Source organism: Falco rusticolus, chromosome 7 (assembly GCF_015220075.1).
Source record: "Falco rusticolus isolate bFalRus1 chromosome 7, bFalRus1.pri, whole genome shotgun sequence".
Taxonomy (NCBI): domain Eukaryota; kingdom Metazoa; phylum Chordata; class Aves; order Falconiformes; family Falconidae; genus Falco; species Falco rusticolus.
Genome location: NC_051193.1, coordinates 34309529 through 34332863, shown reverse-complemented (window position 1 = coordinate 34332863; position 23335 = coordinate 34309529). Strand labels below are relative to the sequence as shown.

The 23335-nt window shown below is 54.5% G+C and overlaps 1 protein-coding gene across 4 annotated transcripts in view; it reads left to right on the top strand.

The window, feature by feature from the left end:
* SAMD4A (sterile alpha motif domain containing 4A) overlaps window positions 1–18277 on the top strand; it is a 108547-nt gene extending 90270 nt beyond the window's left edge. For 2 of the 4 annotated variants that reach the window (XM_037395046.1, XM_037395044.1), the window contains 9 exons: window positions 17–126; window positions 770–856; window positions 3548–3842; window positions 5210–5295; window positions 7543–7661; window positions 9976–10177; window positions 10483–10609; window positions 12372–12455; window positions 14586–18277. In XM_037395046.1, coding sequence (XP_037250943.1) covers window positions 17–126; window positions 770–856; window positions 3548–3842; window positions 5210–5295; window positions 7543–7661; window positions 9976–10177; window positions 10483–10609; window positions 12372–12455; window positions 14586–14614 — 1139 coding nt within the window. In that variant the 3' untranslated portion in view covers window positions 14615–18277. Of the gene's footprint in view, window positions 1–16; window positions 127–769; window positions 857–3547; window positions 3843–5209; window positions 5296–7542; window positions 7662–9975; window positions 10178–10482; window positions 10610–12371; window positions 13756–14585 lie in introns of those variants that run through there. The other 2 variants (XM_037395045.1, XM_037395043.1) reach the window with 1 other exon arrangement.
* The last annotated feature ends 5058 nt before the right edge of the window (window positions 18278–23335 follow it).

Below are 23335 nucleotides of genomic sequence, written 5' to 3'. Positions count from 1 at the left end.
TGCCTTTGTGCTGCAGATGTCCCAGCCTGGCTGAAGAGCCTCCGGCTGCACAAGTACGCTGCCCTCTTCTCGCAGATGACGTACGAGGAGATGATGGCCCTCACCGAATGCCAGCTCGAGGCACAAGTACGTCCCACATCAGTCGTAAAGCAATCAGCCATGGTCCCGGTGCTTGCACAGTTGGTAGATGAGATGCCTCCAACACCTCTTTCTGTGTCTTCACATGGAAGGTGTTTCACCTGCAGGTGGTTGGGAAGCGATCGGAGAAAGGAAAATTGGGTCTTTGGGAGTTCCATGTTGTACCTGAAAACGGTCTCGTCCCACATTTCTTACTGAGCCCCAGCACGGAAGTCCCATCACTGGGAGCCACACTTGGGTTTTTTTCCAGTTGGGATTAAGTTCAGGAGGTGCAGGGGCACAGTCTGCAGTAACCAGCTGCTCTAAAGTCAGAGGGGTCTTGGTGGCCGATTGCCTTGTTAACCTTTGAAAATGTCCCCGCTTTCAGATTTACCTCTGCGTTATCCTGGGGATGAAGAGGGTCGGTCAGCACCTTTGCTTCCACTGTGTGAGAGGTACCAGGAAGGGACAGACTAGCTGGAAATCTCTATCTTCAGCAAGTCTCAAAGTTATTTTCTATGTCCCCTGTGATCCCTGCACTCAGAAATCTGATTAATTTATCGCAGCCCTTTTCATTTAGGGGAGGAAGGATTTGGGTTGACCCGGCTGCCCTGTGGAAATGTTAATGCCAGGTTTTGTGCTGTTTTTGCAGAACGTTACCAAAGGCGCAAGACACAAAATAGTCATCAGTATCCAAAAGCTAAAAGAAAGACAAAACCTGCTCAAATCTTTAGAAAGGGTAAGTAATCACAACCACTTACGTATTTCTTCTTTTTCAAGAAGCCAGGAATTCATTCTGGGGTGAAGTACTCCAGTTACACATGTTGTTGGAATCTTTTGCAGAGGAATCTGTTGTTGGCTTGTTGGCTTGGCCACATCTGAATGATGTCTCAGACACTTCTGTACCAGATGCAGGTTTTATTTGGGGCTGTATTTTGCAGAGTGGCTCCTAATCCATCTCTGACACGCATGCAGCTGGGATGGCTACACCCTGCAGCACTGGTACAAGCCCTGGCCAGCTCCAGGGTGCTCAGAAACACCTGAGCTTTGAGTGGTGGAGGGCACCACCCCAGCAACGCTGACTGGAAGGGGGATGTCCATCTGCTGAACCGTGATGCAGGACCAGATGTAGCCACACCAGCCATCGCAGTCCTCTCTGCTGCTGGAGAGCCAGCTGTGCAGAGCTTTTAACCCCTGCTTATCCCTCGGCCACTGGGTTATTTCTCCCTTCTCCGTGCCACTGTCCCTCTCATGAGACCCCTCCATCCACAGGGTCAGCATGGGGATCCCCCAGCCCTGTCCCTGCCTCGCTGTCCCCAAAAAGAGAGGGGATATCCCAGTGTCTGTTAGGTCGTTGGCCATGGCTCTTTTCTGGAGCATCATACGGGCAACCAGTCCTTAGATAAAAAGTCAGACACCCACATCAGTGCCTGAACATCTCAAGTTTCCAAGGAGGACCAACAGAAACTTCTTTGTCACTTCAGCAAAAGCCAAAACTCTGCAGAAATGGCCGTCGGAGAAGCAGCAGCACCACAGACATGGTGGGAGCAGCTCCCCCATCCTCTCACTATTTATTATCGCAATACTGTATTAGATTTAATTGCACCATCTTCAAACAGCAACTTGCAGAGCCTCCCGCTAGGGGCTTTTAAATACTTATGTGGTGTGTTGCTATTTATTGGTGTTTTTGTTAGCTCACTGCTTCACTATTTATTTATAATATGGGATTGTACTCAGAGTATGGCAGGAGCTAGTAAAGCCATATTTACCTCCATATATTAATAATAACTGTTAAATCCAAGAGACAGCCCGCTGGATTGTGCTCGCTTCGGCGATGTGTTTTGCAGGCGATTGCACAGCCTCTTCCCCTGCTTCTCTGCCTGGGTTTTGAAATACGGTATTGATTGACTGGTGCAGTGCAGGAGCTTAAGCCCAGTTCAGCTGATACAACCAGCCATGCACACTGTAAAATACAGGAGATAAGTGCCAGGGGCTGCTTCTGAGCCCTCGTCGGGTGGGTTTGGGCTCTGGGGCTGTGACCGTGGCCCACGTTGCTGGGGCTCAGAGGTGCCTGTGATCTGCTTTACTTGGGAGGAGATGTCTCTGGTTTTCCAGGCTCCCCATCCAATTTCTTTTTGCTAAACAAGAGCATGTGTGGGACTTGATTTTTTTGGGCAGCGTCTCGCTGCTAAAGATCGCTGCTTTCCTGGAAAGAGCTGCTCCACCCCTCTCTGCCAGTTAGCAGAGCGGGATATTTCCCAAAAAATAGTGCCCAGCAGACTGGCACCAGGTCTTGGAGAGAAGTGGAGCTGAGACATCGGAGAGCGAGCCAGGGGTGCAGCAGGAATTAGGGGAACAACCATTTCAGGGCTTCAGCTGGCTCACACGCAGCCTGTGTGCCCACCTCGTGTCTCTGCACTAGGCACAGCCAGGACTCGCTCCAAAAGCTGCCTCTTTCCAAGCGGCATCCTACGAGCCAGACCGTGCAGGAACCTGCAATGAGCTGTTCTGGTCCAGGCTACCTTAAAAACAAAATGCAATTATTTCCCATCAGTGGAACAAGGGTCTGACCGTAGAAAGGGAGTTCTTGGTCCAGACTATAACTGACAGCAAGGCTGGGGGTGTACCCAAATTCTCCCCAGGGTCTCCAAGCTGAATGTTTCCACTATAGGGATGCAAGTTTGCCTGCAAGCTCGTGGTCTCCCCTTCTGTGTCTGACCACAACCCACCCTGCGCCCCTTGAAATCCTCCCTTTCCCCTCTGCACCCACTCCCCCAGCTCATCCCAGTGCGGACAGGGATGTCCCCACTTCTCTGCTGCAGGACAGGCTCCTGCATCCCAGTGCGGTCCTGGGCTCCACGATGGTCCCAGGGCATAAGGATGCTGTGGCAGGCACTTTGGGGCTGAGCGATTAATGGAGAGCCAGGTGTGAAGGCAGTGCTCGAAGCTGGAGACAAGCCTGTGGTTAAAAAATATAATTCCAATTAAATAAAGCTGAAATGGTTGTGGGATTGCTGGGGAGGGAGCAAGATACGTGCTGGTCTGGGCGTTGAAATCTCACAGGCTCAGTTGCTGTCACAGAGTTGCCATCTTCCTGGTAGAAATTTGGAAACACTGAAGCTAGGTCATCGCTGGGTTTGTATCCCAGTGCTCGACAGGGCATGTTTTCTCTGGGAGTTCAGGTCCGAGCATATCCATGGATAATCAGACACAGTCCCTGCAGCAGCCCCATGCTCCCCTGGTCTAAGGAAAAGACTCGGTGAATGAAACACGGCTGTTGAAGATGGACTGCGGCAGGGTCCTGGAGCAGGAGCAAGGCTGTCGGCTTTGGTGGGAATTTTCTGGGGAATAACAGTAGGGATCTGGTTCCTAGCTGATGCCCTGTTGTCCCTGCAGAGACAAACCCTCTTCTCTCCACTTGAATCCACAGGACATCCTGGAAGGTGGAAACTTGCGTGTCCCGCTGCAGGAACTACACCAAATGATCCTCACCCCCATCAAAGCCTACTCTTCCCAAAACTTGAGCACGGAGGAGCACAGCCGGGACGCAGACTCGCATCACCCCTCCTCCCTGATGGGCTCCGACAGCCAAGGCTCTGACTGCAAGGACTCTGCCGCAGGGGGGATGCAGCAGCACCATTTGCCAGGATGCGAGGGCGAGTCAGGGGGGGGCCCTTTGCCCGAAGGCGACCTGCCCGGACAGTTCACCAGAGTGATGGGGAAAGGTGAGCGGCTGTCACTTATTACTGGTGTCCTCGCTGGGGAGAGCTGCTTCAGGGCAGGGTGTGTGCACCGGCAGCACTGGCAGCAGCCTTTCTCTGAGCTCCTGCAAGCCACAGTCCTAGGGGTGATGATTTTTTGAGGCTCCATCACGCTGTGGTAAAGAGGTAAGAGCATGGGTGGGGAGGTGGGCAGTGGTTTTTGGGAGGGGCAGCGATGGGATGGGCTGCCTGCCCCCCGGTCGGGGACAGATAGCATCCTCTCCCTTCCCATTTAGAGCCCTGGAGGCGTCCCACCAGTCCGGAGGTGTTGACAGCAGCATCCCTTAGGCTTGCTTTGTTTGGTGGGGTAGCGGTGGTGCATGGGCTGGATGTGAGCCGTCTAGAGTGCAGATCAGCTGGGTCCAAGCCCCTTTTTAAGCCCTGGATTATATGCAGGACATCCAAAATACCCAGGTGTCATTCCATGCCTGGTGCGGGGTGCACGGCTTTGCATCAGGATTAACACACTGGCAAGTGCACACGAGTGACGTGAAGTAGGGTCTGACCTCCTGTGCTGTGTACAGGGCTCTGGAGCCAATTTGTGTGAGCCTGGATGTGTCCTACCTCCCGTCGGTGGCACCTGAGCTGTCGGTGCTGGCCACGTGGCGGGAGATCTCCCTGGGGAAGAGGAGAGAGGAGCCTCATCTGCAGGCTCACGTGGGAGACCGGGAATAGAAAGAAGCTCGTTGGGATGCCACAAAGAAATACCAGCCCCTGTATAAAAGCTTGGTGCCAAATATCTGACCAGCTAATTGACTGCATGCACAAACAAACGTGGGTTTGGGGCCCCATTTTAAACCCGCTGATGAATTCAGCCCGTGACAAATGGCTCCGTCACGCACGAAGCTGCACGTATGGCACAAGCCTTGCCAGGACAAGGTGTCCTCCTGGACCACGAGGCAACCCTGCCTGGGGCTTAAGACAGGAGAGACTCGTTTCTGCTTGCTTTTATGGCATTAATTCCAAAAGAGGTTAAAACCCATCGGGATAAGGTGGGAATCTGTTTGCAGCGAGGGCAGATTTTGGCCATAGGAGCAGGAGCTCTGCCAGCGCCTGCTCTTGCATAGGAATAGGGAATAATCCTGTGCCCCTGATATGCTCAGGTCTAATTTTGGTGACTCCAGTGGTGTTACTCTGGATTTACACCATCATAACAGAGAACAAAATCTGGGCCTAAATATAGGACAGCATGGCAGGAATTGGGGAAGGACATTTCTTCTCACTGATGAGAAGACCTGCCCATGGGACAAGGGAAACAGGTTGTCCAAGGTGTTTGTTGGACCCCAGCTCGGTGTTCCCGTGCCCATTTCTCTTCTCTCTTTTTTTTCCAGTATGCACACAACTTTTAGTTTCCCGACCTGACGAAGAGAATATAAGTTCCTATTTACAGCTCATAGACAAATGTCTAATCCATGAGGTGAGTCGTGACAGATCATCTAAAGCTGTTGTTCTCATCACTTAGGAACTGTTTCCAAAGTGTCTGTTTATGTAAACTTTTTGGTTTCTAGCACAAATATTTTGGGGGGGTATTAACGGGAATTCTGACAGAGCGGGACTGGAGCAGGAGGTAGTTCCAACGTGGTGCATGGACATGTTGCTCCCCCCTACGCTCACTTAGTTGCCAAGGTCTGGAGCTGGGAAATTCATCTGGCTCGTGACAGTCCGATCAACAGCTGGATGAAAGAAAAACACCCAGGATGAACATGCAGGCTGTTTCTATGACACAGACCCGATGATCCCTCGGCGTTGCCGCCTCCTGTTTTGCAGCATGTGGTCCTGGGGTTTTGCAACAGGGGCATCTGCTTCTGCTCCCGGCAGATCTGCCTTTGCCAGGTGATGGCTTGGGATGGCTGAGGCAGTGCCACAGGGCTCTGGCACGCTCCTGCCTGGTGGCAGGGAGGGATGGCCCGTGTCCCCAGTGTCCTGCAGCATTTTGTACCCATGCTGGCTGCACCTGGAAGGACAAGCTGCTTCTCAGCGCCTGCCCATATGGCGGGGGTCAGGGGAAGATCGCACGCCCTCTGGTAGGAGCTGCAGGCTTTAAATGTTTCTCAGTTATTTGTTTATAGAAAAATGTGCTGGAAAGCACGGAAAAATCTCCTCCAGAGAGGGCTGGTGGCTGCAAACCCTAAAAGGTGGTGCACAGCACGTGGAAGAGGAGAGAGGCAGTGTGCAGCCCCTTTCCTCGCAGCTGAAGCCAACTCCCGAGCCACGCTTATGCAAAGGCTTGATCCATGGATCTCTGCAGGGCCACACACAGGGCATCTGGAATTGGGGTGAAATTGTTGGATCCCGGGCAAAATGGAAGCGCTTCATCATATTTTCTGAACAGTGCTCTTGGGCACCTCTGTCAGTCGCGGGCGGGGGGTTCAGTGCATTTTGCTGGCAGTGCCTGTGGTGCCAGCTGACATTTGGCCCCGTGTGGTATCGGGGTGGCACCCACTGTTGGGGTTTGCTGCAAAATGAGTTCAGAGCCATCGATATGGTCGTCTTGGTGCTTTACATAGTGGAAAACAGCTGGAGGGGCTGGAGCGGGGAGTATGTTGTGCCCCCACTTGCTCTCCTCTTGGACAGCATCAGAGCCTGGAAATGGTGCCTGGACTTTCTGAATGGCCGAGCAGGGTATCTCGGGGGGAGCAGAGGTGCCAAGAAAGGGACAAGGGTGGTGGGAGCAGAGGGGCCAGGGCTGGAGAGCAGAGCCAGGAAGACATGGAGCTGCAGAGGGGCTCATTTTCCAAGAGCACCCAGGGTGGCCGTGGTGACGCAGCATCACCCCACCAGTGCCAGCCTGTGTCCCAGGAGCACTGTCTGTGTCGGCTCCGGTGTAATCAGCACTGGGGGAGAGCGTCTCCTCTGGAAGGCGGTTCAGAGCAATCAAGTCAGATGCTAATTAGCCTCCAGATTGTCCTCCGGAGACCTCTACTTCTCTCTGCCGCCGGCGTGGAGACGTTGGGTGTCTAAAGTTAGCTGTGGTGGGCACGTGGGTGTCCCCGTAACCCACACCGTAACCCACACCGGCTGCCAGGAGGTCTGGGGCGTTTTGGGAGGAGGTTCTGTCCGCTGCATGGGTGACCTTCGCAGGGAGCCTGGCGGGTGACAGAGCTCACCCTGGGTGACCTCCCACAGAAGCCATCGGTGCCAGGAACGGAGCCGAGCTCTGCCCAGCCCGGAGGAGGAGGACAGGATGCAGGATGCCATAGAGCAGCTCTGTTTTCCAAATCCCAGCTTTTTCCCACCCTGGCAACATTTTCTAGAGCCACGTCCAGGTGACAAGTGTCACCACCTGGCAGGGACCAGCCATCAATCCATGGGAAGCTGCACTCACAGCCTGGCAGCAGGCAGGGAGCTCGGGGCTGTGGCAGGGAGCAGGGAAGCTGTGGGGAAGCCCTGCTGTGCTGGAGCTGGGGGGGCGGCAGCCTCGGGGGCAGAGCCGGGCCATCGCTCAGGGGCACAGGGGACACTGCCGGAGCGTTTTCTCCACCTGAGATGAGTAAATCCTCAAGAGAGACCGAGGTTTCCCTCTGGACTTGCCAGTGGGGCTCGACTCACGCCACCGCCCGCTCCAGCTGTTTTTCTTTAGCCACACACCCACAGACGCATCTCTGCTCACTTTGTCCAGAAAAATATTCATGTTTCCTTTTTTTCTCTCTTTTTTTGGGGGCAGGCGTTTACAGAGATCCAGAAGAAACGGCTGCTGTCATGGAAACAGCAGGTGCAGAAACTCTTTCGGTCTTTCCCTCGGAAATCCCTACTGGAGCTGTCAGGCTATCGGCAGCAGAGGAGGTACGTGGAATTTCGGGGGTGGAGGGGTGGATGCAGCATCTGGGGGTCCGGCAAGAGCATCTCAAGTGGGACCAGTGTCTCCCAACAGGGAGGGTTGGATCCTGCCAGGTTCAGAGCTGCATTTTGGGAGGGAAGAGGCTTGGAAAAGCTTCAGTGATAAAACCCCAGGCACTGGCTGGGAAGTGAAAGCAGCAGTAAGTTCACTTGTATGTGTGGTCGGTGCTTACCCCGGCAGTTGTGCCCCTGCCTGCTGCCCTTTGCTAATTACATCAGCGCTGGAGTTTCACCAAAAAGCCATCAACTGGCAAAAAAAGGCTTGGAGCATGCAGAGGATGCAGAGGGCTGGGGTCAGAACACCGGGTAGGGCTGTATTGCAAACACTGTGTTCGCTCACTTCCAGGGTGATGCTGGATTTTGGGGCATCCTAGAAAAATGTTGGGGTTATGGCAAAGAAGATACATTTTTAGATGAGTTTTAACAATAACATCAGCCTTTTGTTTCATTTTGCTAAGTCTATTTTATTGCAGTCTCATGCAAGTTCTTTTTTCTCAAAAAGGAAATGTTTTGGAGATAACTGGGAGCATTGGGACAGCTGGGATGCGAGTTCGGAAGGAACAAGCGCAGAACCAGAGTGTTCCCCAGTGCTATGAAATAAAATATTTTGGAACGGAGAAAAATAAGATGTTTCAGTGTTTGTGGCACGATCGGATGCAGAATAGGCAAGAGCAAAGGTTTTTGATGGACCCATTTGCTCTGGGCTGTCACTGGTGCAGCAGTTTAGCTGCGCAGCCAGGCTGACCCCAAGCACAAGATAGAGCCGCTGGCTTGAAATGATCCCAGTCCCTTTCCTGGAGCCACGCAGGATGCTCTCCAGTTTCGTTGCTGCTTTTGGGTGGTTTGCATTTTACGTGTCTTCTGTTCTTTCTGCTCCTGGGAAGCTACGGGCGAGGAATGAGCATGCAGCCAGCCCTGGTTTTCTCATGGGGATTTAATGGCAAGAGGGTTTCTTGGAAGAAGTTTAAAGAAAACCCGTCATACTCCTGCCTAGTAAATTTATCTGGTTTTGGAATCCCAGCGTGCTCATGTCGTCTGCAGCATGTTTGCAGCCACCCACACAAGCAGGAGAGATGAGGGCTGGGAGGAAGGTGAGCTGAAACATCTGTGAGGATGATGAAGCTGGAGAAGGGCAGGAGGGAACGGGGAGTGTAAAAGCAACCGCAGCGGTGCGTTTGCGGAGTGCTCCTACCCTTAAACCTGGTAATGGCATTGCTGTCCTGCTGCCCAGCTGGTCGGGCAGAGCCACCAAGCTGATGTTGTGCAGAGGAGACCCACACTGCTTGTGTTTCCAAGGATTACCTGATATTTTTTGTCATTCCTCTGGTTTTAAATGGGGAGGGATGCCGATGTGTGCGACCCTCCCCTCCAAGGAGTAACAAAGATGGTTTTGTGCCCTGAGACCTGTGTCTCGGGACGTTTGGGCTGCGTGGTCTTGGGTCCAGATGGTTTTGCTCTGACCGCAGGGAGCTGGATGAGGTTTGCAGTGCAGAGACGGGAGCAGGTGCAGAGCCAGTCCCACCTCTGCAGGAATGTGCCTTTTGGTCGTCCCCTCCCTAGGAAATCTTGGATTTGTTAGGTAATTTTAACCAAATTTTACAGAATTTGAGACGTCTCAGAGAGGACCGTGTTTGTAAAAATAAGCCTCCTGGAAGGGGAGGCGGCCTGACCCTTCAAGCATTCCCACAAAAGAAAACCCAACAGCGTCAGCTGAACCTTTATCAGACACTAGAGAATCCACACGAGAGATCTCTTTTGTACAGTTCAAAGGCATGAAGAGTTTAAGTCAAAACCCAAGAAATCAGGTGCTGCTAGCTCCAGTGCCCAGGGAATTACCTGCATTATTTTAACTTGCATTTAAGAACAGGCCTATTTTGCAGGAGTAAAATAAACTTTAAAGAAAAATAGTGAGAATCTGACAACTGCAGAAGGGGGAGAGGGTGACTGGCAGGTAGGAAGAAGAAAGGATGCCGCTGCGGTATGCCCAGACCTCCTCCTTCCCACTGCACGTGCGGATGGAGGACCATCCTCAGCAGGATGGGAAGGTCGGGCCAGGAGCAGAGCTTGCGGTGGTCCGGTGGCCGTGGGATGGGCACGGGGTGGCGAACCCCGGTACGGCACTTTGCAACAGCACTGGGGCACGCCCGGGACGTTTGGCTGTTGGTCTGAGCGCACCAAACCAGCCGCTCGCCCCCGTGCTGGCAGCACCGTCCCCTCCCAGGGGCCCGTTTCTCACCCTCAGTGCTTTCTCTCTCCGCAGCCGAGGCTTTGGCCAGTCGAACTCCTTACCGACAGCCGGATCTGCAGGGGCAGGACTGGGCCGGCGGAACCCCCGCCAGTTCCAGATCCCCTCCCGCAACCTCCCCACTGCCCGGCTGGGGCTGCTGGGCCCCAGTGGGCTGCTGGGCACCCCCCAGCGCAGCCCTGCCGCCAGCCCCGCCATCCTCAAGCAAGGCAGACAGGTTGGTCAGCGTTGACGGCATCTCCAGCTTTTCCAGACAAGCTTCCTTTGCTTTTCCTCCTCTAAATTATTCAGATCCCTGGCTTTGTTCTCCTTTTCAAGCGAGCAAGACCAGTTTGCTGGCCTTTGAGTTGCGCTCTCCTCCGGGCAGCGGGATGCAGAAGAGGGAGCGGCGGCGGGGGGCGGCGGGGGGAGGCAAACCAAGGGGTGGGGGCCGGGGAAATGAGCCCAAGGGGAGTTATAAATACACAGCACAGAAGCCTCCATTTCACATCCCACACCCCTCTTTCTGTTTGCTTCCCACAGAACCTCTGGTTTGCCAACCCCGGGGGCAGCAACAGCATGCCCAGCCGGAGCCACAGCTCGGTGCAGAGGACGCGCTCGCTGCCGGTCCACACCTCCCCGCAGACCATGCTGATGTTTCAGCAGCCAGGTAGGAAGCAGACATTTGCTTTTTCACTTACCCACAGCCTGGCGAGACGAGGGGAGGCTGCATGAAAGGCTCCCTGGCGGGGAGCCTCGCCACAGGCATGCCGCTGTGCTGGCACAGCCCGAGCTGGGTATCTTTGGCACTAGTGGGATTAATGGGTTGATTGACCCAGTGGCATCACCGGAAGGATTTTTGACCCTATATATAACATCTTGGCCCTATATAGAAGTGTTGGTGCCTTACCTAGCTTCTGAGGGGCTTCATGCCAGGTGGGGAAGGCGGTAGCTCATCCGTCACCTTTTTTGCTCATGTGTGGACACAGAGACCTGGTGGGGAAGGACTGCCTTTGCCCACTCAAGGGGAATTCTTTTCATGATCCGTGTGAAGGCAAATGGTGCTACATCGGTGCTTCCCTCCCAAACACTGTGAAAATGCTCCCATATATAGGAGCATCCTCTGATTCAGGAGGGTTTCTGCTGAACTTGACCCCTGAACCTGGAGCATCCTACCAATTAGGATATTCATGCTTTTTTTCTCTGTGTATCCCTTCATTAGCCTTTAAGCCTGACTTTTCTTACCAGCACGCTTACCATAACGTTTTATACCACAGGACAGGGATTTACACACACACCCCAGTAAACTAAACCTCATCCATAAGGTTCTGCCATGGTCTCGGCTTGGCAGCTCCCCTCACATCACACGCCTGCGGTGTTTTAACTGCATAATTTAGGCAGCAAATGTCCTGTCCAGCAAAAGCAGCGTCTGTTTTTGGGTATTGATTAAACACCAGGACAAGGGCACATTTTTGCATGCGCTGAGGGAGAATAAATAGGTTTCTCTTTGCATGTTAGCCTGCGGTGACTGAGGGTGTAGGAGGATTAGGGAGCCAAAGATGCAGACCGAGTCACGAAGAAAATAAGCAATAATGTGGTGCTGGGCTCTCAAACCACTTTTCATCAGGCTGCGGGGACCTCAACCCTCCTGAATCTCATCCCATGTTCCTGTGAGCCCGTGGCAAGCAGGAGATGCCACCCAGCAGTAGCAAAAGCTGTATTTGCAGCTTTTACTGCAGAGCATGCAGTTTGGTGCGGTAGGGATCAGGCCGGGGTGCTGCAGCACACCAAACTTTGTTCACCCCCTTTTTTTGTGCTCACCCCCCACCCGGGGTGGTGGCAGCGGGGCCGTGGGCGACCGAGCAGCCGGTGAAGCCGGCCATGGAAAAGCCAGCTGGCGGCTCCGCCGGTCTGTGCTGCCATCCCACGTCCAGCACTAGCCCTGCCTGCACGCTGCCTGCGTGGGCAGCTCCCGGCTCCCCGGAGCCACTGGAAGGTTTTGCACATATTGAGAGTTTTGCGGGGCTTGGGCAAGGGGAGAGCCCAGGGCTGTCCCCTGCTGGGGCGGGGGTCCCGCTCTCACCCCAGCTCCCCTGCAGCATCTCTGACTGGTGCCTGAACCCCTCGTTTCCATCCATCTCCTGCTGCAATGCCATTGCCTCTTCCCAGGTTTACCCCTTATTGAGAAGAAATAGGGGAGCAATGACTATTTTTGCAACTGTCTCTTGCCGGCTGTGATGGTTGCACCAGGAAGCAAAGCGCTGCCAGAGTCCGGCCGTGCGGTCAGAGCCTTCTGGGGCATCTTTCCAGTGGTTTCCTCCCTCGTGCGCACCCGTGCCGGTGGCAGCAGGGCAGGCAGGGTGTGCAGGGCAGGCGGGCGGGAGCCCTGCTAGGTCCCCTGACCAAAGTCTCCTGTCCCTTTCTCGCCACAGAGTTCCAGGTGCCGGTGACTGAACCTGACATCAACAACAGGCTGGAGTCCCTGTGCCTGAGCATGACGGAGCACGCGCTCAGCGGTGAGCACTCCCTCCTCCTTGGGCTCTTCCAGCATGTCCACGCTGCCTCCACCGAGCCCCCTGGCACCTGTCCCGTTACCCCCAAAACCTGGGACAGGCTGTGGCTGTGAGGGGTCAGGATGACGGTGGGGCTGGATGCACAGATGCTCCCGGGGATGCTCCTGGGAGGGGTCGGACGGGGACATTGGCTTCTCTCGGCGAAGCAGCCGGGGCAGGGGGTAAAACCGAACACAGGGTTCGCATGCAGCACTAGTGGAGTCCGTGCTTATTAGCCACTAGTTAGCTTGCTAATAATAATTAGTATTAGCTCACTAGTCTGTTACTAGTTTTTAATAAAAGCCCCTGCCACCAGTGCGCTCACGTGGCTCACAGGCTTGGGAGTATTTTACCCTTCTGCCACCAGCATCCCTCGTTTGGCCGGGGGGTGCGGGAGCCCAGGACACGGGGCTAAAACCCTGCCGGGCGCTGTGCTGGGCACTGTGCCGGTGGCACTGATGGCTCCTCACCTGTGCCCGGGGTGGCTGCAGCTGCCAGCTCAAGCAGGGGGTAACAGGCATGGGGAGGGAGGAGGACCAGGCAGAAAAAACAGGCAGGAAAGCTGGAAAAGGCAACAGCAGCGCAATGGAGAGCCCGGTGCAGCAAAAAGCACCGGCACCAGAAGCGCCTAGCACCCCTCGCCGATGCACTGGACCCCCAAGCAGAAGGATGACCCCTCTCCCCGGCAAAGGGACGAGCACGGCCACCAGCATTGCCCAGACCCTCCTGAATAACCAGCTGGGGTCTCGCCCCGGCAATCCCCGGACTGTGTGGAACAGTTGAGGATGGGAGCCCTCGGGGAAGATGAGTGCCACCGGGGAGGATGAGTGCTACCGGGCTCCCTGCAGCAACGCCACGGCCCGTCCGGGGAGAGGGACGGAGGAGCCAGGACTGTAAGAGGCAGCAGAGCCCTGGCAGCGCCGCAGCAGCATCCCTGGCTGGGAAGACAAGGACACTTCTGTCACCCGAAGCGGTTCTCCGGCGTGTGCCCAGGCGAGGCTTAGCTGTCTTGTTCCTCTGCAGGGTACTGTTCCTCCGAGTTATTTTTTCCAGGTTGCATACCCGAGCCTCTGGAAACCGGTTGTGCTATAAATAGCTCTTAAAAAAATAAACCTTCGGGGGAGAAAAAAAAAAAAAAAGGCGTAACAAACCTGTTTGTTTTTAGTCTTAAGAAGGGAGGTGGCCGTGATGCCCTGGGTAGCGTAACAGGGAGCGCTCTGTTCGGGGGCTACCCTGGGAGCTGCCCCCCCGCCCACGCTCTCCATCCCAGGGATGGGGGTTTGGGATGAGGGACGGGGGGTGGTTGGGGCCGGAGGAGGGCTGGGGGGTGGGAAATGCTGCTGGGTGTTGATTTCTGGCCCCATAAGAGCTGCCGGTGCCCAGGAGGTGGCGGAGGGGGGGGCTGCTGGCTGCAGCGTCCTTTGTGTGGCATTGGGATGGGTCGTGGACCCCTCACTCCTGGGCTCGGGGCTGCAGCTGAACGTGTCCTTGCTGTGATGGGACGCTGGGGACAGGGGCTCTGGGGAGACAGAAATGACTCGGGGCAGGGGGTTGGGTGCTGCCATCATCCTCAGACGGAGGAAAATTTTGCATCCTCTGCGGTGCAGGTGTTGCAGGGCCGGGTTAGCTGGGGGGAAGGCAGCCCCCCGTGACTAGCTCCAGCTCCGTCCCCCCACTCCTGGGCAGTGGGTCATGAACTTGACCTGCGGGGGGGAGAGCGTTCCCAGACTTACACCCATCTTGCAGTGAGTCCAGGCTGCCCAGAAGCCCCCTCTGCTCCGGGGAAAGGTGCCATGGGGACGGGGCAGAAAGCCTGGACTGGTGTTGGAACAGCGACCTGGGGGGCTGCTGCGGGGTGGGGACAGACGGTGGAATGGAGGCACTGGCAGAGTGCTGACACCCCAGAACCCCTCTGCACCCCCCTGGGGTGATGGGGAGGGGGGGGTGGCTTCGCAGTGCCACCTCACCGTAGGGTCTGCGGATTGAGGGTGCTCTGGGGGTCCGTTCCCCTCCACTCCCCAGCTCAGGGGATGCTGGTGCAAGGTGAGCAGCTGCTCGCCAGGGCTGCTGCTAACTCTGCCTTCCTGCTTGCAGATGGTGTCGACCGAACCTCCACGATCTAGAAGGCGTCGCAATGGGGACGCTGGCCGGGAGAACAACTGCTGCGGGTCCAGCGGCGAGGTCGGGGCTTGCAGGGAGCCTCAGCGATAGCTTGCATCCTTTCTCCTCTCTCTCCTCCTCTCCTCTCTTTTTCTCTCTCTCCTGTTTTAATTTTGTGAATGTGTAGATTGTCCTTGTGAACATATCATTAGACTTGGAATTTGTGTTGTCATTTATTACATCCATGCTAGGGGGGAAAAAATGGCAAAAAAAATCGACAACGATGATGAAAAGCATGGGGAGGGTGGGGAAGGACGCGGCAGCAGAGTGCTGACAACGGAGGGTTCACCAGAGCACCATGGGCAAGCCCTGTTTCTGGACAAGGATACGAATGAGTGCCGAGTATCACACAGGGACGTGTGTGACCAAAAACCCTTTGAGGAGGATTTGCCAGTCCTGCCAGGGGCTTCGGGGCCGGTGGTCCCATCTCTTGAGTTTTGCTGCCTTCAGGCATAGACTGGCCCGGCGAGCCCAGTTAAAAAACAAAAAACAAATCAAAACCAAATAATAATGAAAATAACCCCAAAATTTCCTTTCAGTTTAGCCAGGAGCATCTGCAGTTTCGATGCAGCATTGTGCACCGGGCAGAGGAGGCGGAGGGTCGGCGGGCGCCTGCTGGGCGTGGGGTCGGTCCCCTGTCCCTGCGCCCCTGGCATGGGTCAGGGTGTGGGGATGTGGGGGGGTGGGGTGGGGTGTCTCGTCTTGCCCAGCAGAGGGTCCCGGGGGATGTCAGTGAAGGGGGGGGACACACTGGGTGAGTTTCCATGTCTCTTGCCTTGCCTGCGCAGGTACCAGGAAGGTGCTGCATCTTGGCTTTACACATTTGGCCCCAGCCTGCCAAAATCCAGCCATAAGGGGCTTTTCCAGCCCAGGGGTGGCTAACGAGGGATGAAAGAGGCTCGGGAGCAAGCCTGTGGTTTTATTTAGCCAAATTAAAAAAAAAACAAGCCCCAAAAGGCACCAAAATGCAGCTTCACAGCCCCCTTTTCTTGGCATTAAACACATGCCAAGGAGGAGACTGTGGCTGTGGCTTGGCTGCCCCCTTGCCCCCTGCCACAGGGAGCTAAATTTGAGCCAAGGGCATTAAATCGGTAAATCCGACACGGTGCTGCTCAAGCCCGTGCTCAAAGCAAGAAGGGGGACAGAGAAGCCATCAGTGCAACAGTGATGCTTGGCATAGTGGCAGCTTTGCTCCTGCTGGTCCTCATGCTGCTCCGAGTCTTCTGATGGAATAATAAATTGAAGATTAATTAAAGAAAGGAGGTGATGGGTGGGAGCAGCAGCCATGGAGGTTGCAGCAATATTCCCAAAATGAGCTGGACCGTAAGCACCGATGGGCAGCAGTGTGTGCTGGGACCAGTGGGAGCAGGGCTGGGGGCTAAGGGGAACCAGAGCATCGGCTGGGCCAGCAGGGATGGGAGATGTGTGAATCCATTTGCCATGCAGCATTTTAAAGTTGTTTTCTAAAAAAAACAACAAAAAAACCACAAAAAAACACAAGTGCCAAATGCAATGTTTTATGTTTGCCATTCCTTGGTGCCCTGCTTCCCAGCAGGCATGAGGTAGGGTGGGGTGTGCGGGGGGGAGCGGAGAAGGGGAAAACGGAAAGCGAGGGAGGTCGGGAAGAGGTGTGAGAAGGTGAAGGCAAAGAGGGGGCTGGAGGGGGCTGAGCCGCAGGCGCCGGCCGGCGCTGGACACCTGGGCCACCCCCTGAGCATCCCCAGGTTGTATGAAACCGAGGTGTGAACACAACCGCTGTAGCAGGAGCCTTCCTCGGGAAAGGCTCAAATGTATTTACGGAGCTGAAATTCTATTTATTCCTTCGCTGACTATAGAAACAGAGGTTATCTGATTGTTAAGAGATATTATTTTGGATATATTACCTATTAACTTGCTATGGCTGGTAACCATGATAATGTCTGTTATTAACAACCACCAAATAATTCAATTGTTTTTTCCTTTTGTTAAAAAAAAAAAAAGAGCTTCTTTTCCATTGACAGTGTTAATAACAACTTAGTTGTGTTTGCTGTTCCTTGGTTGTTTTTTTCTAAGTAACAAAAAAAAATAATCGTGGCTTCAGTTGCGTTCAGGAAGTCCTGCTTGGCCCTGGGATGCCTGTGCTGAGTGCAGGCAGCAGAGGTCCAGAAAAAGAAGTTCAGAAAAAAAAAAGAAAAAAAAAAAAAAAAAAAAGCTTGAATCCTAAAAGAAAATAAAAATTATTTATAAAAAGAAAAAAGGGGAAAAAAACCAAAAAAACAAAAAAACACAAAAAACCAGTTGCATGAGTGAGGCTGTGAAGTCAAATCTTTAGTAATAAAGCGGCAGTGCCTTTCTTTTTTGTATTCACCCGTTCACCCCACGTGCAACTGTTTTGTACCACGCGCGCGTTGTGGCTAGGGCGATGTCGCCACCACGGGGGCCCTCGGTGTTGGGTGGGCATCTCCCCCCCACCCTGCTCCCCCAGAGACAGCCCCTGGCGCCCCCAGCGCCCACCGGGGACCTTTTACTGGTGCTGTTCCCCTGAGCCGTCCCCGGCTGCGGCGGGGGGGCCGGCCAGCTCAGCGCCCAAGTGTCCTTGGGTCCGGCGGATGCTCCCCGTGGCTGCGACACCCGGGGGGGGAAAAACCAACCACAAAACCTTTTTTTTTTTCCGAGGTGTCCTCCCCCTCCCCAGGGACAAGCCCTGCGCTCGACTGGACTTGAGCTGGGCTTTGCCTTGGCTTGCTCAGCTCATTAAAAAAATCTTAGCGGGGGTCAAGCCCAGCCAGCATCCAGCAGGAAAATCCAAAACTGTGATTTACGCTCGCGAGTGGCGCAGAGCAAAGCTCAAGGTTGGTCAGCACTTAGGGAAACGATTTCTGTTGTCACCTTTCTCCATGTCGGGGTGCGGCTGTGCCCCAGGTTTGGCTTTCTGAATGTGCCTGATGGAAAGTGGGTCCTGCAGACGTCTATAATTTGCACACAGCGACGATAACACTAAAGTTGATTTTATACGAGTCATCAGAGTTTGCAAAGTGAGTTTTATTTTTTGTATTCCTTTATCTTTACTTAAAGGTGAATGTGTATTCCTCTGGGAGGAATAGGAAGAAAAAAAAAAAACCAGGAATGTTAATAATGTTAAACAGAATACTTCCTCCCTTATTAATATATATATAACCCTTATGTATTTATGCATACTGTAAGCTTACTTTAAAAAGCTTTGAACTCTCTTCTGTTGCATGCCGTTCCTGGGCAGCCTTTTATTGTACATGCATGCCTTTAGTCCTGGTTTTTCTGTACAAAGTTAGTGCACAAAGAACTATTTTTGCCTAGTTAATGTTGCCGAGCAATGCATATTTTTAATTTCTTTTCTTTTTTTTTTTTTTTTTTTCTGTCATATATGGAAATAGCATGTTTGTTACATGTAAAAGCTTCCCGATATAAAGAAATACTAATGTTTGGAGATGCCGGTCTTTGCAAGTGTACAGTTTTCAAATGTTGTTCCCAGTGAAACACCCTCGTGATTTCAACTTGCTCCAATGTATTTATTACTCATTTCCTCCCATGTAACTAGGAATCATGGCTATATTTCATATCAACGTTATATTGAAAGTGAAGGGAGATGATTAATACAAGGTTTTGTAACACTGGGGTGTGGCGCCTCCTTATTTATCCTCTTTTTGGCAAATGGCCTCGTACTTAAAAAAAAAAAAAATAGAATAAAATAAATGCCCGGTCCCATGGGGTAAGGGAGGAGGAGTGGCGCAGTTCTGCAGCGGGGTTTAGTGTCATTATATAAAGCCCGTGGCAGGGTTTAGAAACCCCCGGCATCCCCCATGCAGCTGCATCTCTGTCCCTTTTGGATGCCCACGCCCCGGGAGCCGTTCAGATACGGGATTTTCTTTTGAAATGAGCAGGAATCAGGGCTGAGCAGCTTGGAGGCTGCGGAGACACGTGGCCAAAAAGCCTCAGCTGTGGAGATGTTTGGGTCCGGTTTTTAAGGCTGGGCTGGTTCTGGTCTTAAAACCTGCAAATTTCAGACCCACCGTGGGCCAGAGCAGGCACGGAAGGATGGTGCTGCCGCTGGCTGTGGGTGCTCAGCCGCAGGAGGTGTCGAGGGCAGGCCAATGGCTTCTGGCCCAGGTTTTTCCATAATTTTCTCAGCTTTGCGCTCTGCACGTGCTGGTGCTGCTGGCAGTGTCACCGCCTTGCTGAGGGTGGCAGGGACCCCCCCAGGGTGCCGCAGCCCTCAGCCAGCACGGGGGCAGTGAGAGCAGGATGCTCAGCCTGGGGTTGGGTACCTCCAGGGGTGGTGGCTGCATGGGCAGCCTGGTGCAAGGTTAGACCACACTTACGGTTAAAAAAAGGCTTTTTTTCTGGCATTTAAATGGAATATCCCATGTTTCTGCTTGTGGCCGTTGCCTCTTGTAGCTCGTTTTTGTCCCCCTCACTGTTGGATGCATCAGTAAGATCCCCCTGAGCCTCTGCTTCTCCAGGCTGACCAAGCCCAGTTCCTGCTGGCTCTTCTCAACCAGTCCAAGCTTTAAATCATCAGCTTGGCCATTCTCTGTACTCGTATGTCCCTGTCCCTCCTGTACTGGGAGGCCCAGCACACCAGTGTGTCTCCTGCTAGAGACGGTCTTCTTAATGCAGCCCAGGATGCTGGTGGCCGCCTTTGCTGTGAGGGGGGATTGCTGGCTTGTGGCAGCTTGGTGTCCACCAGCATTCCTAGTTCCTCCTCTGCAAAACTGCTTTCCACCCAGTCGGCCCCCAGGGTGCATGGGGAGGGGGGAGGTTTATCCCTCACCAGGGGCAGGGCTTGGCCGCTTGCTGAACTTCTTGAGGTTCCTCTCAGCCCATTTCTCCAGCCTGCTGAGGTCCCCTCTGAACAGCAGCATGACCCTCTGGCACACCAGCCACTCCTCCCGGTTTTGTATTATCTCAGATGTGCTGAGCACACCCTCTGGCCCTGTGTCAAGGTCATTAATGACGAGGTTAACGAGTAGTTGGGCCCCACTGTTGACCCCTGGGGTACACCACTGGTAACCACTCTCCAGCTGGACTTTGTGCCAGTGAACCCAGCCCTCCGAGCCTGGCCGGTCAGCCAGTTTTCAGCCCCCATCAAGGTCGGCTTACCCAGCCTGTACTTCATGAAGGCATAGCAGGGGAGAGTGCCAAAAGCCTCACCGGAGTCAAGGTAAAGCACCCACTGCTCGGCCCCATCCACTGGGCCAGCCACCGCACTGCAGAAGGCTGGATGGGCATGTGTTCTCTTGTGAAGCCACGCTGACTGCTTCCCATCACCTTCTTGTCCTTCAGGTGTCTGGAAATGGCATCCAGGATTAGCTGCTCCGCCACCTGCATGGGGGGAGGTGAAGCTGCCTGGCCTGCAGCTCTCCCAAGCCTCCTTGTCCGTGAGGGAAGGAGCAGCTTTTGCTCCCTTCCAGCCCTCAGAAACCTCCCTGATCCCTGTGCCCTTTCCAAGATCATAAGCAGTGGCCTTGCAGCACCTCCCACAGCACCCATGAGTGCAGCCCATCAGGTCCCATGGACTTGTGCATGTCCACATCCCTCACCAGAACCAACACCAGGTGAGCTTTGGCTTCCCAAACCCCATCCCTGGATGCCCACACTGTGTCCCTATGCTTCTCCCAGGGCCCCTGCTTCCATCTTTTGTACAGTTCCTTTTAATGTCTGAGTTGTGTCAGGAGCTCCTTGGGCATCCAGCGCTGCCCCTGACTTTCATGTCCCCCACCAGTCCTTACTGGGTTGCAAGCATGAGGTGCAGCACAGCATCTCCCCTTGTTTGCCTGTGTCAGGACAACATCATGGGTGCCCTCCAGAGACCTCCTGGGTGGCCTGGACTCTGCTGCCATATCCCTCCGGCAGGCATCAGGGTGGCTAATGTCCCCCATGATGAGCAGAACTTGCAGACATGGGGCTTCTTCAGATTGCTGGGTAGCTCATCCGCTGCTTCTCCTTAGAAGAGGCTCCCAGCAAGCCCCCCAAACGCTGATGAAGCCAAGCATCCCAAAAGTGTGTCCTCAAGGTCCTTCTGTTTAAAGATGCTCCTGAGCATCACCGGCAGGGCCACCCCAGGAGGGAAAGAGTCATCGTGGTGTTTGGTCCCACCTGAATTACCCTGCCCAGGAAAGCACCCACACCCACAGCCCACAGGCAACGGCTGCCTGCACCCACCATGCACCATCCCCCGCAACGCGGCTAAGAAAAGCATTACCTAAAGCCCAGAGAAATGCCATTTCCTTCCATAAACATTTTGCCTTTCCATGTATGTGTGCCTGCTGTCTGGGTCTCAAAGCACCGGTTTGTTGCACTAAAAGTGAATGAAAACGGAAAGGAAAAAGCAAAAGCTCTGGGATGGAAAATCGGAGCTGGAGGGGCTGAAAAGGCTCCAAGGAAAGTCCACAGCAGCTGCGCAGTGAGGGAGAAACTGCAGATCCCACCGATGGGCAAACTGGAGAGAGGCTTAAAAAAGAAAAAGCAGAAGGGGAAGGGGGGGGGGGGGGGGAGGGGGCAGGGCAGGGAACTAAAACCCACCCCCAAACATTTCTGTGCTGTCAGGAGCTGTTGGATGAATCCATACCTAAGACTAAAGGCTTCACCAACCTGTGCTCCTGGATTACGTCACACCTGAGCCCCATCCAGCCCAGGGCAGCTGGGCTCCCGTTCTCCTGCCCTACAGGGGCTGCAGCCCCCAGCCAGCCGGGAGCAAAGACAGCAGCCAGTGGCCGCTCTTTTAGAAGCTGCTTGGCCTGTCTCAGCCTCGGCAGCATCCCCAGCAGGCACAGGATAACCCCAGGTTATCTTGCTAAGAGGGTCTTTCCTACATCTACCCCAGCAGGTGACGGAGAAGCAGCCCCAGCCCCAGGAGCCAGAGCAGCCACCCAGGTGCACCCTCCAAGGGGATGCTCTTGTCCCTTTGGCCCCAACCCCAGGTTCCCGGTGTGGGGACAAACGCCTCCTATTTAATGGCGAGGGGAATAGCCAGAGGACAGTTTATCAGCAGTGGTAGGCAGCGATTTCCCATTAAAGAGATGTTTTTAATCACGGTGGAGAGGACTTTACCAGAAGAGCTCCTTGAGTCCAAGGAATAATTAATTCCCCAAGTCTGTTGGCTGAGGCTACAAAGAAAAGGCTGAATGATAAAGGGGGGCTATCTGCCAGCCCAGGGACCCGCTCCCAGAATATCGGGAATTGCTGCTGCCGTGCTGCCCCTGGGAGCCCTGGGCTGGCAGCCTGCACCAGCAGCGCCACTGTTTTGTTCTGTGTGGCCTCTGCCACCTCCTCATGAGCAGCAAGCAATGCCATGCAATCCCCGGAGAGAAAAATATTCCCAGAGCTGGTGCATCCAAACCCGAGGCTGCAAGGGGCCGGTTATTCCCGTAAGCAGCATGACGCTGTTCAGCTGCGGCAGAGGCGATGCTTGACAGCACTTCCAGAGAGTGAACTCACTGCAGGGCTCAGCAGCGTCACCGAGCGCTCCAACGAGCTATTTTTAATTAGGATCTGCAAACAGCTCAGCAGTGTACACCTGGCACAGGCACACCTTGGGTCAGCGGTGTCCATGGATGCAGGGTGTCCCCATCTCTGTGGGTCACGGGGCCTGGCACGGGATCAGAATGGATACCCTCTATCTATATAGCTACGTATGTCCACGCGGGCAGAGGTTCTGCAGCCTTAAGAAGACGAAGCCACCTCTCTGCATCTCCCAGCAAGGTGTCTGGTGATGGGTGCTTAAATTAACCTAGCAACAGCATCGATCCACCCCTGTGCAGTTTGGGGGAGAGGGTCCCAGAGCTGTGCTGGCTGCTGTGGAGCCATTGGCACCAAGGAAGGGAGCAGTCAGAGAAGGACGGACTGTGGCTTCCCCACAGGCAAAGCTGAGGCCGGCAGTGGTGCTCTGGGCAGGCAGCAGAGCCGTGCTTACAGCCTGCGGGTGCCTGGAAGAGCAAAGCAGCATTTTCCCTCTTTTCTCTAAGAAAACATCCCACTGACCAAGCCTGGTCAGAAGAGAAATTGCCCAGCTCCACCAGAATTCCCACTTCTCTACAGAAAATAGATTTTTTTGGCCAATTTTAAATAATAATTTAAAAAAAAAAATCATCCTGGCAGGTTAGCCCCTGCTTTTTGACAAACCAGCTCCATCCCCATCCCTGCAAAGAGGTGTTGCAGGCAGGTGTTTGCTCCCCAGGGTGGCATCATCCAGCAGCAGGATGCAGCAGAGGGGCTGGGTGCCCCTCTCCCACCCCCCATACCCCCAGCCTGGCATCGGGGTGACCACCTGGTCTCCCTGAAAAGCCTTTCCAGCTTCCATGAGAGCTCTTGCTCCTCTCCTGCGGCAAGCAGAGCTCAGAGCCGGGCTCAGCAGAGGGAGCCACAGACTGTGTGTCCCCGGGCAGCGGCCGCAGAGGCTGGGACCCAGCCCGGCCCCTTTCCCCTCTCCCCGCATCACTGACCTTGAGCATCACCCAGCCGCAGCCTGGCCACTTCCAAAGCCCCTGCCAGATCCCCCTCCTGCTGCTGCTGCCTCCCTACAAAAACCTTTCCCCTCACAGGACCCCAGCCTGGTGGGGCTGGAAGGGACCTCTGGAGCTCACCCAGCCCAACCCCCTGCTCAAGCAGGGTCTCCTAGAGCGGGCTGCACAGCCCAGGCGGGTTTGGATGTCTCCAGAGAAGGAGACCCC